The 16,981-nt window shown below is 37.1% G+C and overlaps 1 protein-coding gene across 11 annotated transcripts in view; it reads left to right on the plus strand.

Moving 5' to 3' along the window:
- RPRD2 (regulation of nuclear pre-mRNA domain containing 2) overlaps positions 1-16,981 on the plus strand; it is a gene marked incomplete at both ends in the record, with an annotated part of 89,233 nt that overhangs the window by 42,399 nt on the left and 29,853 nt on the right. For 5 of the 11 annotated variants that reach the window (XM_079697008.1, XM_079697013.1, XM_079697015.1 and 2 more), the window contains 4 exons: positions 13,361-13,461; positions 14,324-14,401; positions 15,923-15,975; positions 16,568-16,694. In XM_079697008.1, the coding sequence (XP_079553134.1) occupies positions 13,361-13,461; positions 14,324-14,401; positions 15,923-15,975; positions 16,568-16,694 (359 nt within the window). Of the gene's footprint in view, positions 1-13,360; positions 13,462-14,272; positions 14,402-15,922; positions 15,976-16,567; positions 16,695-16,981 lie in introns of all 11 variants that reach the window. The other 6 variants (XM_079697012.1, XM_079697014.1, XM_079697016.1 and 3 more) reach the window with 2 other exon arrangements.

Here is a 16,981-nt window from a genome sequence, read left to right on the forward strand (position 1 = left end):
CTGTTGCTTTGAGGGTTGATTGGTATAAAACAACCTCATTTTTAAAAGTTTATGTACAGATCTTGCGATTCCAACCATAGGCTTTTACCCCTGAGAAACTTTTGCATATGTGCAGCAAGATCAGTGGAAGGACATTTTCATAGCAACATTGTCTATGGTAATAAAAATTTGGGGAATTCCCTAGCGGTCCATTGGTTAGGACTCTTGTGCTTCCACTTTAGGGGGCCCAGGTTCGATCCCTGGTTGGAGAACTAAGATCTCACAAGCTGCACAGCACAGCCAGAAAATAAATTAATAAAGTGAAAACCCTAATAAAAAAATTTTGGAAACATATTTTTCTACAGTAAAGTGAATGAACTGTGGCATGCTGGAATACCAGACAGCAAGGAAAATCAATGAATTTCAGTTATATGCAATGACATAGACAAATCTCACAAAATATTGATTGAAAGTACAAAGGAATATTTATGTATATATTGTATGAATCCATTTATATAAAGTTCAAATTTGGCAAAAAATGAACTCTTGTTTATACCTACCTATATGTTAAAACCAAGAAAAGTAAGGAAACAATTATCACAAAAGTCTACCATCCCAGGTAGATGGAAGGGATTGTGAACTTGAAGGGGTGCACTCAGGTCCTCTGGGGAGCTAGCGATATTTTATTTCTTGACCTGGGTTGTGATTACATGGCTGTTCACTTTTTAATCATTTGTTTATAATATATATCATGTAATTATATATTATATGCAACTTTTCCATAATGTAAGATTTATTTGGACTAAACAGTTTTCAAATTACAGTATTAAGTAAATGAATTTAAGAAGTTGATTCCTTTTGAAAATCAAATTGGCAGCCTAGTAGAACAAATTGTATAATCAACCATAGAGCAGTACAGTATTCCCAGTTAGGTATGAACTCTGTAGAGTTTTCTTTGCTCTGTCCTTTCAACTTCCTTATACACTTAGTATCCTCAAGAAATTTTCCCTTCCTGACTTCTACTTCCTAGTCTGGATTAAACAGTTCTTCTTTGCTACCATTATACCTGTCTCTACTTCTGTCATAGCACCTAACACACTGCCTTGTAATTGATACACATGCTTTTTGTCACCAGTTTCTGTCTCCCAGACATTCTGCTCCCAGCACAATGCTTGTCACCTCATAGGTGGTTGGTTAGCTTGATGCATGGATGGAAATACCATGGAGAGCTATAAAGCTGTATTTCTTAAGTACAGGCCTAGGTATTCCTAGGTGGGTCCATGGATATAGTTTAAAGGGTCTGTGGATTGTCTAAGCATATTCAGTGTCATCCGTATGATTACCTTATTAACAGTTCTGTGACTCATTTTCAGTGGCTGTGTTATCATGTGTTTGTATTTTGACATAGGTAATATTACTTTATCAAAGGCTAATGAGGAAAGGTTAAAGATGGCTTTAATATATAAATAATGGTTTGTATCAGTTGAAGGCACTAATAATTTCAACATACACTAAAAAAAAGTTCATAGTAGTTCAAATGGAGAAAAATGGTGAAATAATTGAATGATAATAGTATTATAGGCTTGATAAATTAAAAACAGTATTAAATTCAGTGTATATATTCAGTATCATGTTTGCATTGCACCTTGTACTTGGTTTCAACTAAATATCACTTTAAATCAATGTTAATATGAATGGTATTTACTGTATTTTTGTTTAATTTGCAAATTCTGATTTATAGTTGTTGAAGAACTATAAAATGTTTTCAGGGGAATCATATAGGGTAAAAAGATAAATGGAGACTTTGCGATCATATTCATAGGAAATCCAAGAGAATTTACAGACTAATGAGGATTCAGCCAGGTTGCTGGATACAAATCAACATATAGGAATCAGTAGCATTTCAGTATATCAGAAATAACCAGTTAAAATACAATTTAAAAAAAGGGATATTATTAGCAATAACAACAAAAGCTTATAGGTACCTAGAACAAAAGTGTGTTGAGATCTTTATGAAGAAAATTATAAACTGTTTCAAAAAGACAAAAATCAGCATGTAAATACAGTACACTTTAATCAAGTTCCCAGTAGGACATTTTAAGAAATTCGTTAGGGCTTCCCTGGTGGCGCAGTGGTTGAGAGTCCGCCTGCCGATGCAGGGGACGCGGGTTCGTGCCCCGGTCTGGGAGGATCCCACGTGCCGCGGAGCGGCTGGGCCCGTGAGCCATGGCTGCTGAGCCTGGGCGTCCGGAGCCTGTGCTCTGTAACGGGAGCGGCCACAACAGTGAGAGGCCCGCGTACCACCAAAAAAAAAAAAAAAAAAGAAATTCGTTATACTGATTCTAAAATTCATATAGAGGAGTCAGTGTCTTAGGAGTAGTCAAGACTGTTGATAAAAAGCCAAGTAGGACTTAACCTATGAAATATCAAGAATTATTATTTGGCTATAGTAATTAAAAGAATATGGTATTAATACAAGGATAGACAAATAGATTTAAGGAACAAAACAGAGAGCCCACAGATGGACTCATACATATATGGGACCTCTGTAAATGGTAGCAGTTGCATTACAATTCATTGTGGGGAAGATGAACTCTTCAATAAGTGATTCTGGGACATGGACTTTCTGTGTGGAAAAAATAAAATTAAATGTTAAATGTTTCCCAACACAGTACACAAAAATATATCTCAAATGAATTACCTTGATGTATGAAACAAAACGTTAAAATGTTAGAAGAAAATATGAATATTTTCATGACTATAAGGGTTAGTTTGGAAAGCTCTTAAGACACCAAGAACAGATAATAAAGAAAAGTATTTGTAAATTTAAGTACATCAAAATTAAACTTCTGCATTATAGAAGACACCATAAAATTAAAGACAAGTGACACACTAGGGAAAACATTTGTTATAGGCAAATAAAAAAGATAAGTTTTATAAATGGGGATTATTTTAGGAGATACAGAGTAGGAAGTTGTTTTTTTTGTTTTTTGTTTGTTTGTTTGTTTTTGCTGTATGCGGGCCTCTCACTGTTGTGGCCTCTCCCGTTGCGGAGCACAGGCTCCGGACACACAGGCTCAGCGGCCATGGCTCACGGGCCCAGCCGCTCCGCGGCATGTGGGATCCTCCCGGACCAGGGCACAAACCCGCGTCCCCTGCATCGGCAGGTGGACTCTCAACCACCATGCCACCAGGGAAGCCCCAGAGTAGCAAGTTTTTAGAGATAAAAATCTCTCTCCATCTAATTTCTGAGCTACAAGGTTTTTTGGATTAAGTATCGACTGCCTCCTCCTTGAGTTGACCCAGTATTTGGTCTTCCATTCAGTCAGTTGGCAAATATTTATTAAGAACCTGCAAGATATATAGCACATTATTCTGATGATGTCCCAGAAATAAGTTACTGATAAAGAAAAGATATGAGGCACAAGATTATGCTGTTTGGTTCTGGTTTTGTTTTGTTTTGTTTTGTTGCCACTCTGCGCAGCTTGTGGGATGTCAGTTCCCCAACCAAGGACTAAACCTGGGCCCTCGGCAGTGAGAGCGCGGAGTCCTAACCACTGGACCGCCAGGAAATTCCCTAGTTCTCTTTATCTGTGATATCTGGGCACCTCTTGTACTCCTTATCAACTTTATGCCTTGAAATAATTTGCAAATACCTTGCTGTTTTAAAAGTGGTCCAGGGGCGAGGATTGCTAGCATAGGAAGCATCTATTCAACATCCTAGCAATTCTGCAAGTCAGTCAATTTTTTTGTTACTTATATGTCAAACAACAAAGTTTATATTTAATTATTTTATGTTGTGTGTGGTAATAATTGTATGTTCTGTAGAAATTAAGGTTGTGATCAGTAATGGCTGAAATAGAGGTCTAGAATTACAAGGTAAGTAAAACTGCTATTTTGGATTTTGTTTTGGTTTTTTATTTTAGTTGAATTTGTAAATTCAAGAGATGGTTGGATTGTGGAAGTTTGAGAGTTCTGTGTTCATATAAAGAACGAATCTAGCCAAGAATTTTAGAGCTAACAGAAATTGTTTAGTAAAAATCATTTTACAAATGAAGAAACCTAGTTCCCAAAAGACTTCTCACTGAAACCAGAACTAAAACCTCTAGTTTCCCCATCTAGTGCTATTTTTTACTATATCATACCCTGGTCTTATTTTTATGATTTCTTAGCAGTTGCTGTTTTTCCAGCATATTTTACTTGAGACTTCGGTGAATAGCTGTTGGGACTTCATAATGAATAGTTGGGTTTGAAAATGACAAAATCCAGTTGTCATTCATTCATTTACTATTTAGTGAACACTTTGTAGGTGCTGAAGAAGCAACAGTAAATAAGTTATAACTCCTGCCAGGAGGAAGCTCTGTAAACAGACATTTACAGATAATTATGACTTGGCTTCTGGCTGAATGACCAGCCATCTATTCCAAAGGGTCCTTTTTTATAAAACAATTACATTCTTGACAAAATATAAGCCGAACCAACAACAGTGGACATATTAGAATGGCAGAGCTGACATTAATTAGTATGCCTATCTCAGAGTACCTACCACATGATCTGGGCTCTGGAAAGGGGATAAAGTAGTCTTGAGTCATAAGTCCCCCTGGCTTCCAGTATAGATTTGCTCTCAAGGAGCACATTTCCTACTTAGATCACCAGGAATCTCATAGATCAAAAAAATATCAAAGGTCGCCAAATACATTGGGAAACAAAGCACCACAAAGGAGAATCAGCAGATTTAGATCCCCTCACAGTGAGTTTCAGATATTAGAATTATCAGACAGGGTATATAAGACAATTGTAAGAGATGTTAAAGATTAAATGGAATAAAATGAACAATGGGTAAGATATTTGGGCAAAAGAACCAGTAGGAATTCTAGAAGGGAAAAAGAGATTAAACTAGAAAATAGTTCTGAAGAAATTAGAATGCAGCAGTAGAGAGAAGGAAGTGGAAAAATGAAGAATAGAATGAAAAGCCTAATTAACATCAAATGAGAATCCTGGAGGAGAGAACTTCTGAGTTCTTTCAAAGAGATAATGCTGAGAACACTTTGAAAGTGATGAAACAAAACAAAACATGAATCTTCAAACATAGGAAGCACAACATATACTAAGCAGGATTAATAAAAAAATTTACACCTAGTTATTCATTGTGATGAAATTACAAAGCGAAAAGATTTTTAAAAGCAGCCAAAGTGTTCACACCTACTAGAATAACTAATTTAAAAACAAAATAAGACCAGAAAATAACAAGTGTTAGAGAGCATGAGGAAAAACTTCTGCATCTCTGTAGGAATGTAAAATGGTGCAGCTGCTATGGAAAAAGTTTGATGGTTCTTCAAAAATTTAAACATAGAATTAGTATATGATCCAGCAGTTCTACTCTTGGGTATATACAAAAAAAGAAATGAAAGCAGGAAATCGAATGGATGTTTGTACACCCTTGTTCATAACAGCACTTTTTACAATAGCCAAAAGAAGGAACCAGCCCAATTTTCAGATGAACAGATAAACAAAATATGGTATATACATAAAACGGAATATCATTCAACCTTAAAAAAGAGAGAATTCTGACACATGCTACAACATAGATGAATCTTGAAGACATTATGCTAAGTGAAATAAACCAATCACAGAAGCACAACTATTGTATGATTCCACTTATATGAAGTAACTACAGTAGTCAGATTCATAGAAACAGAAGGTAGAATTGTGGTTATACGGGAAATATTGTATGATTCCATTTATAGAAAATGTCTAGAATAGATAAATCCATAGAGACAAAGGAGATTAGAAGTTGTTAGGAGCTGGAGGAAAGGGGTAATAAGGAGTTAATTGTTTAATGGGTACAGCGTTTCTGTTTAGGGCAGTGAAAATTGTTGGAAACAGATAGAGGTCATTGTACAACATTGTGGATATAACTAATGCCACTGAGTTGTACATTTAAAAATGGTTAAAATGGCAAATTTTATGTTATTATTTTATGACAGTTAAAAAAAAGTAAACAAAAAACAAAGTAGTCAAGAGAAAAGACAAAGTCAGATCACATGCACAAGGACTACAGTTAGACTGACAACAGACTTCTAAACTGCAACAGTGAAACCAGAAGGCAGTTACGAAAAATATTTTTATAACATTGAAAGAAAATAGTTGTCAACAGGATCTGTGGGACTTCCCTGGTGGCGCAGTGGTTGAGAGTCTTCCTGCCAATGCAGGGGACACGGGTTCGAGCACTGGTCTGGGAAGATCCCACATGCCACGGAGCAACTAAGCACGTGCACTACAACTACTTAGCCTGCGCTCTAGGGCCCGCGAGCCACACTACTGAGCCTGTGTGCCATAACTGCTGAAGCCCTCATGCCTAGAGCCCATGCTCCACAGTGAGAGGCCATGACAATGAGAAGCCCGTGCACCACAACGAAGAGTAACCCCCACTTGCTGCAACTAGAGAAAGCCCGCGTGTAGCAATGAAGACCCAACGCAGCCAAAAATTAATTAATTAATTAATTAATTTTAAAAAACATGGATTTGCACACAAAGCAAAACTACTTTCAAGAGCTAGACAAACCATATAAAGATATCTCCAGAGAAACAAAAACTGAGAACAATTTACCATCAACAAACTTCTGAATCACTTTTACTCTGGGAAGTTAGCAGTAAGAGGGATGGTGAATCATACTAGCAATAAAATATATGAAATACCTAAGAATAGCCTTAACAGGAAATATGTGAGACCTTTATGAATAAATTGTATTTGGGAATGTTGAATATAAATTTATTAATGCTTTGCTGCAGTAAAGAATAATGTATTAATAATTCATAGATATTAATTAGAAAATAATGCTTTGTTTAAATTAATATATTCTCCTAATATAATTCAAATTTAAAATGCCAAAGTGTCACCTCTTTTGGAACTTAACATTACTCTAAATTTACTCCAGGAAAATAAGCAAATGAGAATATAAGAAATGTTCTGGGGGCTTCCCTGGTGGCGCAGTGGTTGAGAGTCCGCCTGCCAATGGAGGGGACACGGGTTCGTGCCCCGGTCCGGGAAGATCCCATGTGCCGCGGAGCGGCTGGGCCCGTGAGCCATGGCCGCTGGGCCTGCGTGTCCAGAGCCTGTGCTCCGCAACGGGAGAGGCCACAACAGTGAGAGGCCCGCGTACCGAAAAAAAAAAAAAAAAAAAAGAAAGAAATGTCCTGAAGTATAATCATAATGAGAGAAGATAAGCTACAGTTTTGAAGATAAGACAGTATAGTGTAAGAATGGATCAATGGTGCAGAATTTACAGCCAAGAAAAAGATTAATAATTATATTCTAGAGGAAGCACAGTAAATGAGTTAGGAAAAGAAATTATGATATTGAAACAATTAATTGGAAATCTGTTTAGATTAGAGCTTAACTTACATTTATATACCAGCGGTCTTTAAATGAATTACACAGCTGAACATTAAAAAGAAATATTAGGGTACGCCTATTTTGCATTAATTAAATTAATAAATAAACCAAAACAGAGGAGGAAAAAAAGAAATGTTAATCATGAAAAGAGAGATGAAAGAAAATAAGTTATAATGTAAAAAATCTTTGGTAGGAGGACTTTCTACCCTTAAAACCTGGCAGTAGACAAACATTCAAAGAAGATTTAGTACCTATCCTCCTCAAACTATTTTAAAAAATTGAAGAGGAGGGAACACATCCTAACTTACTTTACGAGGCTATGGTCACCCTGATACTAAAACCAGACAAAGACAACACACAAAAAAGAAAATTACAGGCCAGTATCTCATGAACATAGATGCAAAAGTTCTCAACAAAACATTAGCAAGCCAACTCAGAAATAAACCCACATACCTATGGTTAACTAATCTTCAACAAAGGAGGCAAGAATATACAATGGAGAAAAGATAGTCTCTTTAGCAAGTGAGGTTGGGAAAGCTGGACAGCCACATGTAAATCAGTGAAGTTAGAATACTTCCTCACACCATACACAAAAATAAACTCAAAATGGCTTAAAGACTTAAATATAAGACATGACACCATAAAACTAGAAGAGAACATAGGCAAAACGTTCTCTGACATAAATCATAGCAATGTTTTCTTAGGTCAGTATCCCAAGGCAAAAAAAAATAAAAGCAAAAGTAAACAAGTGGCACCTAATTAAACTTACAAGCTTTTGCACAGCAAAGGAAACCATAAACAAAATGAAAAGACAACCTATGGACTGGGAGAACAATATTTGCAAACAATGAGACTGACAAGGGCTTATTTTCCAAAATATTCAAATAGGTCATACAGCTCAATATCAAAAAAACAAACAACCCAATCAAAAAATGGGCAGAAGACCTAAACAGACTTTTCTCTAAAGAAGACATCCAGATGCCCAACAGGCACATGAAAAGATGCTCAACATCACTAATTATTAGAGAAATGCAAATCAGAACTACAATGAGGAATCACCTCACACCAGTCAGAATGGCCATCATCAAAAAGTCTACAAATAATAAATGCTGGAGAGGGTGTGGAGAAAAGGGAACCCTCCTACAGTGTTGGTGGAACTGTAAATTGGTGCAGCCACTGTGGAGAACAGTATGGAAGTTCCTTAAAAAAACTAAAAATAAAGTTACCATATGATCCAGCAATCCCACTCCTGGACATGTATCCAGAAAAGATGAAAACTAATTCAAAAAGATACATGTGCCCCAGTGTTCATAGCAGCACTGTTTGTAATAGCCAAGACGTGGAAGCAAGCTAAGTGTCCATCGACAGATGAATGGGTAAAGAAGATGTAGTGTGTGTGTGTGTGTGTGTGTGTGTGTGTGTGTGTACACACACACATACAATGAAATATTACTCAGCCATAAAAAAGAATGAAATGATGCCATTTGCAGCAACATGGATGGATCCTAGAGATTATCATACTACGTGAAGTGAGTTAGAGAAAGACAAATATATGATATCACTTACATATGGGATCTTTTAAAATGATACAAATGAACTTATTTACAAAACAAAAACAGACTCACAGACATAGAAAGCAAACTTCTGGTTACCAAAGGGGAAAGGGTAGGTGGATAAATGAGGAACTTGACATTAACAGATACACACTACTATATATAAAATAGATAAACAACAAGGTCCTACTGTATAGCACAGGGAACTATATTCAATACCTTGTTATAACCTACAATGGAAAAGAATAGGAAAAAGAATATATATGTGTATAACCGAATCACTTTGCTGTATATCAGAAACTAACACAACATTGTATGGGGCTTCCCTGGTGGCTCAGTGGTTAAGAACCTGCCTGCCAGTGCAGGGGACGCGGGTTCAAGCCCTGGTCCAGGAAGATCCCACATGCTGCAGAGCAACTGGGCCCGTGTACCACAACTACTGAGCCTGTACTCTAGAGCCCGCAAGCCATAACTACTGAGCCCATGTGCCACAACTACTGAAGCCTGTGCTCTGCAACAACAGAAGCCACCACAATGAGAAGCTCACACACCGCAATGAAGAGTAGCCCCCCGCTCACCGCAACTAGAGAAAGCCGGCACGCAGCAAGGAAGACCCAATGCAGCCAAAAATAAATATAAATAAAATAAATAAATTTAAGAAAAAAAGAAACTAATGCAACATTATGAATCAACTATACTTCAGTTAAAAAAAAAGGAAAAACACGTTAGCAAGCTGAATCATAAAAGGATCATACACCATGATCCAGTGTGATATATTCCAAGGATGCAAGGGTGGTTCAGCATCTGTAAATCAACATGATACATTAACAAAAAGAAGGATTAAAAAACATATGATCATCTCGATAGAGGCAGAAAAAGCATTTGACAAAATTCAATGCCCAGGTATATAATTAAAAACTCTCAATAAAGTGGGTACAGGGACTTCCCTGGTGGCGCAGTGGTTAAGAATCTGCCTGCCAATGCAGGGGACATGGGTTTGATCCCTGGTCTGGGAAGATCCCACATGCTGCGGAGCAACAAGCCCACGCGCCACAACTACTGAGCCTGTGCTCTAGAGCCCACGAGCCACAACTACTGAGCCCATGCACCACAACTGTGGAAGCCCACGCACCTGGAGCCCGTGCTCTGCAACAAAAGAAGCCACTGCAATGAGATGCCCGCGCACCACAACGAAGAGTAGCCCCTGCTCGCTGCAACTAGAGAAAGCCCATGCGCAGCAACGAAGACCCAACACAACCAAAAATAAAAAAATAAATAAATTTATTTAAAAAAAATAGAGTGGGTACAGAAGGAATGTTCCTCAACATAATATAGGCAGTATATGACAAACCCACAGCTAACATAATACTCAATGGTGAAGAATTGAAAGCTGTCCTTCTAAGAATAGGAACAAGGCAATGATGTATACTCTTGCCATTCTTATTCAATATAGTACTGGAAATTCTAGCCAGAGCAATTAGGCAGGAAAAAGAAATAAAAGGCACTGGAACAGAAGAAGTTTGTCACTATTTACAGATGACATGATTTCATATATAGAAAATCCTAAAGACTCCACCAAAAACCTATTAGAATCAGGGACTTCCCTGATGGCACAATGATTAAGAATCCTCCTGCCAGTGCAGGGAACATGGGTTCGAGCCCTGATCCGGGAAGATCCCACGTGCCGTGGAACAGCTAAGCCCATGCACCACAAGTACCGAGCCTGCACTGTAGAGCCTGCGAGCCACAACTACTGAGCCCGCGCGCCTAGAGCCCGTGCTCTGGAACAAGAGAAGCCACTGCAATGAGAAGCCCGTGCACTGCAGCAAATAGTAGCCCCTGCTCACCACTACTAGAGAAAGCTTGCGTGTGGCAACGAAGACCCAGCACAGCCAAAACTAAATAAATAATTAATTTTAAAAAATTTGTTTTAAAAGCCTATTAGAATCAATAAACGAATACAGTAAAATTTCAGAATATGAAATCAGTATACAAAACTTGGTTTCATTTCTGTGTGTTAACAGTGAGCTAGCAGAAAAAGAAATTAAGAAAACAAAACAATCCCATTTACAGTTGCAACAAAAAAGAATGAAATACCTGGAATAAATTTAACCAAGGAGGTGGAAGACCAGTACATTGAAAACTATAAAACATTGTTGAAAGAAATTGAAGAAGACACAAATAAATGGAAAGATATTCCACGCTCATGGATTGAAAGAATTAACTTCAGAATGTTCATATTACCTAAAGCAATCTGCAGATTCAATGCAATTCCAATCAAAATCTGAAGGACGTTTTTCACCAAAATAGAACAAAAATTCTAAAATTTGTATGGAACCACAAAAGACCCTGAATAGCCAAAGTAATCCTGAGAAAAAAGAACAAATCTGTAGGTATCACACACCCTGATATCAAATGATATTACAAAGCCATAGTAACCAAAACAGCATGGTATTGACAGAAAAACAAATACCTTGATCAGTGGAACAAAATTGAAAGCCCAGAAATAAGCCTATGCATTTATGGACAACTAATTTACAACAAAGGAGCAAAGAACATACAATGGAGGAAGGACAGTCTCTTCAGTAAATGGTGGTGGGAAAAACAAAGCAGCAACATACAAAAAACCCCCAAAACTAGGCCACTGTCTCACAACAGACACAAAAATTAACTCAAAATGGATTAAAGACTTGATGTAAAACCTGAAACTATAAAACTCCTAGAGGAAATCGTAGGCTGTACGGTCTTTGACATTGGTCTTAGCATTACTTTTCTGGATATGTCTCCTCAGGCAAGGGAAGCAAAAGGAAAAATAAACAAATGGGACTACATCAAACTAAAAAGTTTCTGCACAGCAAAGGAAACCATCAGTAAAACAAAGACAGTCTACTGAATAGGAGAAGTTATTTGCAAATCAAATATCTGATAATGGAGTTAATATCCAAAATATAAGAACTCATACAACTCAACAACAGCAAAACCAATAACCTGTTTAAAAAATGAGCAGAGGGGGGCTTCCCTGGTGGCACAGTGGTTGAGAATCTGACTGCTAATGCAGGGGACACGGGTTCGAGCCCTGGTCTGGGAAGATCCCACATGCCGTGGAGCAGCTGGGCCCGTGAGCCACAACTATTGAGCCTGCGCGTCTGGAGCCTGTACTCCGCAACAAGAGAGGCCGCGATAGTGAGAGGCCCACGCACTGCGATGAAGAGTGGCCCCCACTTGCCACAACTAGAGAAAGCCCTCACACAGAAACGAAGACCCAACACAGCCCAAAATTAATTAATTAATTAATTAATTTTTTTAAAAAATGAGCAGAGGTGCTGAATAGACATTTTTCCAGAGAAGACATACAAATGGCCGACAGGCATGTGAAAAGATGTTGAACATCACTAATTATTAGAGAAATGCAAATCAAAACCACAGTGAGATATCACCTCACACCCATTAGAATGGCTGTTATCAAAAAGGCAAGAAATAACAAGTGTTGGAGAGGATATGGAAAAAATGGAAACCTCATACACTGCTGGTGGGAGTATAAATCCGTGCAGCCACTATGGAAAACAGTATGGAGAGTCCTCAAAAAATTAAGAATAGAACTACCACATGTCCAGATATCCTACTTCTGAGTATTTATCCAAAGAATATGAAAATACTAATTTGAAAAGATACATGCACCCCTCTGTTCATTGCAGCATTATTTACAACAGCCAAGATAGGAAAACAACCTAAGTGCCCATCGATGGATGAATGGATAAAGAAGGTGTGAGAGAAATATATATATACACACACAGTGGAATACCATTCAGCCATTAAAAAAAAAAGATGAAATCGTGCCATCTGTGACAACACAGATGGACCTTGAGGGTATTATGCTAAGTGAAGTTAAGTCAGGTGAAGAAAGACGTACCTTATGTTTTCACTCATACATGGAATATGTTTTAAAAATTAAAAATAAAATAACTGAACAAACCAAACCAAACACACACATAGATACAGAGGACCGAGTAGTGGTTACCAGCATGGCAGGGTGGTGGAGGGAGTGTGAAATGGATGAATGGAGTCAACTGTATGGTGATGGACGGAAACTGAAACTTTTGATCATGAGCATGCTCATGAGTGTATAATCATTAGTGTATACAGAAGTAGAAATATAATGTACTCATGAAACTTATATTATGAACCAATATTACTCTCAGTAAATTTTTTTAAACTTCAATATGTTATCCATAGCCTCATCTATGTCAGTAGTAAAAAGTGTTGAATACGAGTTTTTAAGATTTTAGCCCTAGACACCAGAAAAAAGTGTTTTAAAATAAACATGAGAAGACATTTGGAAAATAATTTTGTTGACAACTTTATTTTCAGATTTCTAGTTTGAGATGTAAGTTAACATTTTTATATGTCTGTCTCACTTTTTCTTTCTTCTTAGGGATCCTTCTGTCTCTAAGTCTATAGAACGAATCTTTAAAATCTGGGAAGATAGAAATGTATACCCAGAAGAAATGATTATGGCGTTAAGAGAAGCTTTGAGTAAGTATTTTTTCTCTCCTAAAAGAGATTGAGTCATTGTTCAGTCTTTAAAATTATATATATTTTACAGATTTGGTCCTTTTGCTTAATAACGAAAAATAAACTTTTGGATCTGGCCCTGTTTGTTTAAAATTAAATAATTGTAAAAATCGGTTTGCCTTAAAATTTAAGTAGAATTGGTTTGGGGAGGGTTGAATTTCGTTTTTATTGACTAAAGAAAGTCAAGCATATTAAGTGATGTTGACCATCTAATTATTTTCCTGCATTTGCTTTACTTTAGTTGAGTGCTTTAAACCGTTCATCTTTTGTGTTTAATAATTACTGCCCTGTCCTCTTACTTATGGGACAATTTTTGGACAGGGTTTCAGTTTTCAATAAGCTGTTTGATAGTAAGCATGTATTGGCATTCTTCAGTCTCTCTTTTGGTTTAGATTTGCAGTAAGTTGTGTACTGGTGTTATTTAAATTACTTAGTTCCTATGTATTAGATACATGTAATTAAGTCATTGAATAGCAGTAGGTGATATCTGATACCATGACCATAATTTGACTAGAAATTTGCTTTAAAAATAGCATCTTCTAAGAAGCTGTTAAATTCTTCATTTGAATGTGTTACCTGGTGTTTTTAAGCTTCTACCCTATTCTCAAAATTTGTTATTTCATTGATGTAAAATCATGTTTATTTGACAGCTTCTTAGATCTGGTGGGTATTTTTATCTTTTTATAAAAATGAAAGAAAAGGAGAGAAAGAAACAACACACAGTCTCGGATTGCCTTTTTTCATGCTACAACTTTGACACTGAAGTGGACAGACAGAACAGCTTCCCATAACGCCAGATTGCAAAAACTGAAATGTTTTCCAGGTACCACTTTCAAAACTCAGAAGCAGCTGAAAGAAAATCTGAACAAACAACCGAATAAGCAGTGGAAGAAATCACAAAGTAAGGAACAAAATCTCAACTAATATAAATTACCTCCTCTTTTTGGAGCAGAAGAAAATGTAGACCATTTGACATCGTACCTGGCATAAACCATGGGCAAGCCTGTGTTTTCCAGGCCTGGGAGGCTCCCAGTGACTTACACTAAACAAGCCATCATGAAGTTACTTCTTTAAAAAAATAAAAATAGAACTACTTTTAAACAAAGGAAATGCAGAAAAAGGGTTTAAATGAGTGAAGATTCAAGAGTAGTTGGGGGATTGAAAGAAGAAAAAAAATACATGATAGTGCCCAGGCTAACTTTCAGGTTCAAAGATATGTGAAGTTAGAGGCAGCTGGCGTTAAACAACAGAGCTGAAGAGGAGACTAGGCATTAAGAAGCGTTTCTGGGCCTCCCTGGTGGCGCAGTGGTTGGGAGTCCGCCTGCCGATGCAGGGGATGCGGGTTCGTGCCCCGGTCTGGGAGGATCCCATATGCCGCGGAGCGGCTGGGCCCGTGGGCCATGGCTGCTGGGCCTGCGCGTCCGGAGCCTGTGCTCCGCAGCGGGAGAGGCCACAGCAGTGAGAGGCCCGCGTACCACAAAAAAAAAAAAAAAAAAAAAAAAAAAAAAAAAGAAGCGTTTCTGTGGGAGCCATGAAATCCTTCAGATTTGGGGATATACTCTACCAGATTAGACATGGGCCTCAAATCCTGGCCAGAAGCTCATTCTCTAACAGGAGCTCCTGCTGTGTTTATCATGTTTACCCAGCATGAGATCAAGGGAGTGGAAAACTGCATGTGATAGGCTGCTGTGGGCCAAACTGAGGAATATTGAGAAAGACTTGAAGGTGTGGAGGGAACAAGGTAAAAGACAGTGAGAATTGGGAGGTGAAACAAGACACTTGGGATGGTTTTGCTCCAGCAAGCATGTGATATTCATCATGATTAAGGGAGTCCTCTCACATCCTTTTGGTCATAAGTTGCATGCTTAGGAACAACAAGAGTCATCATTTCAGCCAAAGTTCAACCACAGTGGTATTTTACTTAGAACTTTCCCTGCCTATTTTTGCTATGAATTGAGTCAGCAGAAAAAGAAATCCAAAATTAAATACATAGGAATAGAGTTGATGCTTCTAAGTAAATTTTCTTCAGCCAGTGTGCAGGATTAATTGGATGTCCTGCTCCTGAACACTCTTAATCTGAGGTGTTAAAATCTTCTTACACTCAGTCAGACTAGGCAAAAAGGTACTTCATGTATCTCAGTATCTCCAAATCAATAATTCTAGGACCTCAGACTTACAGGGTATGTTGGAGGTAAGTAGGTTAGACCTATCTAAATAGTGTATTTTTATATTTACCATGCTTGGGAGTGTTCAAATTTCATATTCCACTATTCATTCTAGGAATTTATACCATGATTTAAATGTGCATGTTCGACATATATTCAAAGAGTACACCCTTAACTATAAAACTGGAAATTTTCCTGAATATTAGTCAACATTTTGTGTCTATATTCTTAAATGACCTTTTGTTTAATTCCAACAGCATCCACGAATCCAAAAGCTGCTCTCAAGTCTAAGATAGTTGCTGAATTTCGAGTAAGTTACAGAATATGTTCAACATGCCAAAATATTATTCACCCCTTTTGCGTTAGTTTTCTGTATAGTCCATCCTGAAAGATTTATTTTTATTCAATTATACATCAGTTACATTTTAAACATGTTCAAACTGTCTAAAACTTAAGAGTTTTATCTGTACCTCTAAAGGACGAAGTAACCTTCTTCTGAAATATCTATTACCGGTTGGATTTTGTGTTGAATCCCAACAAGGGATTCATCTTTCTGTAAAACTGTATTAAATTAAAATTTGCTTAAAGTTAACATAATAAGACCGTTTATCTAGTTAAAATTTAAAGAAGATATAAGTGGACCTTTGTCTGTTTCAATCTTAACTCTATCCATAAATTAGCTTTGAATAAATAAGGAAAAGGATCTTTTAAAGTATGTAACTGAAAATATGGTTTTGACATGAGAATTGATGTTGATATTTGATATTCCTGATTATGAGGAAATATGAAGGGTTTTTGCCTTTCGTGGCTTTGTTAGGTTTTATTCATGTTTTACTTTAGTGTGGAAAGGTAGAATAAGTAGATGATTTCATAAATTAAATATGACCCTGGTCTGTGTTCAGTCTCAGGCCCTCATTGAAGAGCTGTTGCTGTACAAACGCTCAGAAGATCAGATAGAATTGAAAGAAAAACAGCTGTCAACTATGAGGGTGGATGTGTGCAGCACAGAAACTCTCAAATGCTTAAAAGGTAATACCTACATCCCTTTAAATAGAATAAGTTGGATTTTCTTTCTATATATGTCATCTTCAAGTGATCAGACTGACTTCTTCCATAAAGACAACCTCATGTTACAGAGAATAGTTGTGGCGCCTCTTTCCCAGATGGTGATTTCATGCATGTCAATTTCATAAGTAAATTCCTAGCCTTCAAATTGCACACCTTAAACAATGTTATATGCCAGTTATATCTCAATAAAGCTGGAGAAGAAGTAAATTTAAAAAAATTTTTTTAAATAAGTAAATTCTGTCCTTTTC

Source organism: Hyperoodon ampullatus (assembly GCF_949752795.1).
Source record: "Hyperoodon ampullatus genome assembly, chromosome: 2".
Taxonomy (NCBI): domain Eukaryota; kingdom Metazoa; phylum Chordata; class Mammalia; order Artiodactyla; family Ziphiidae; genus Hyperoodon; species Hyperoodon ampullatus.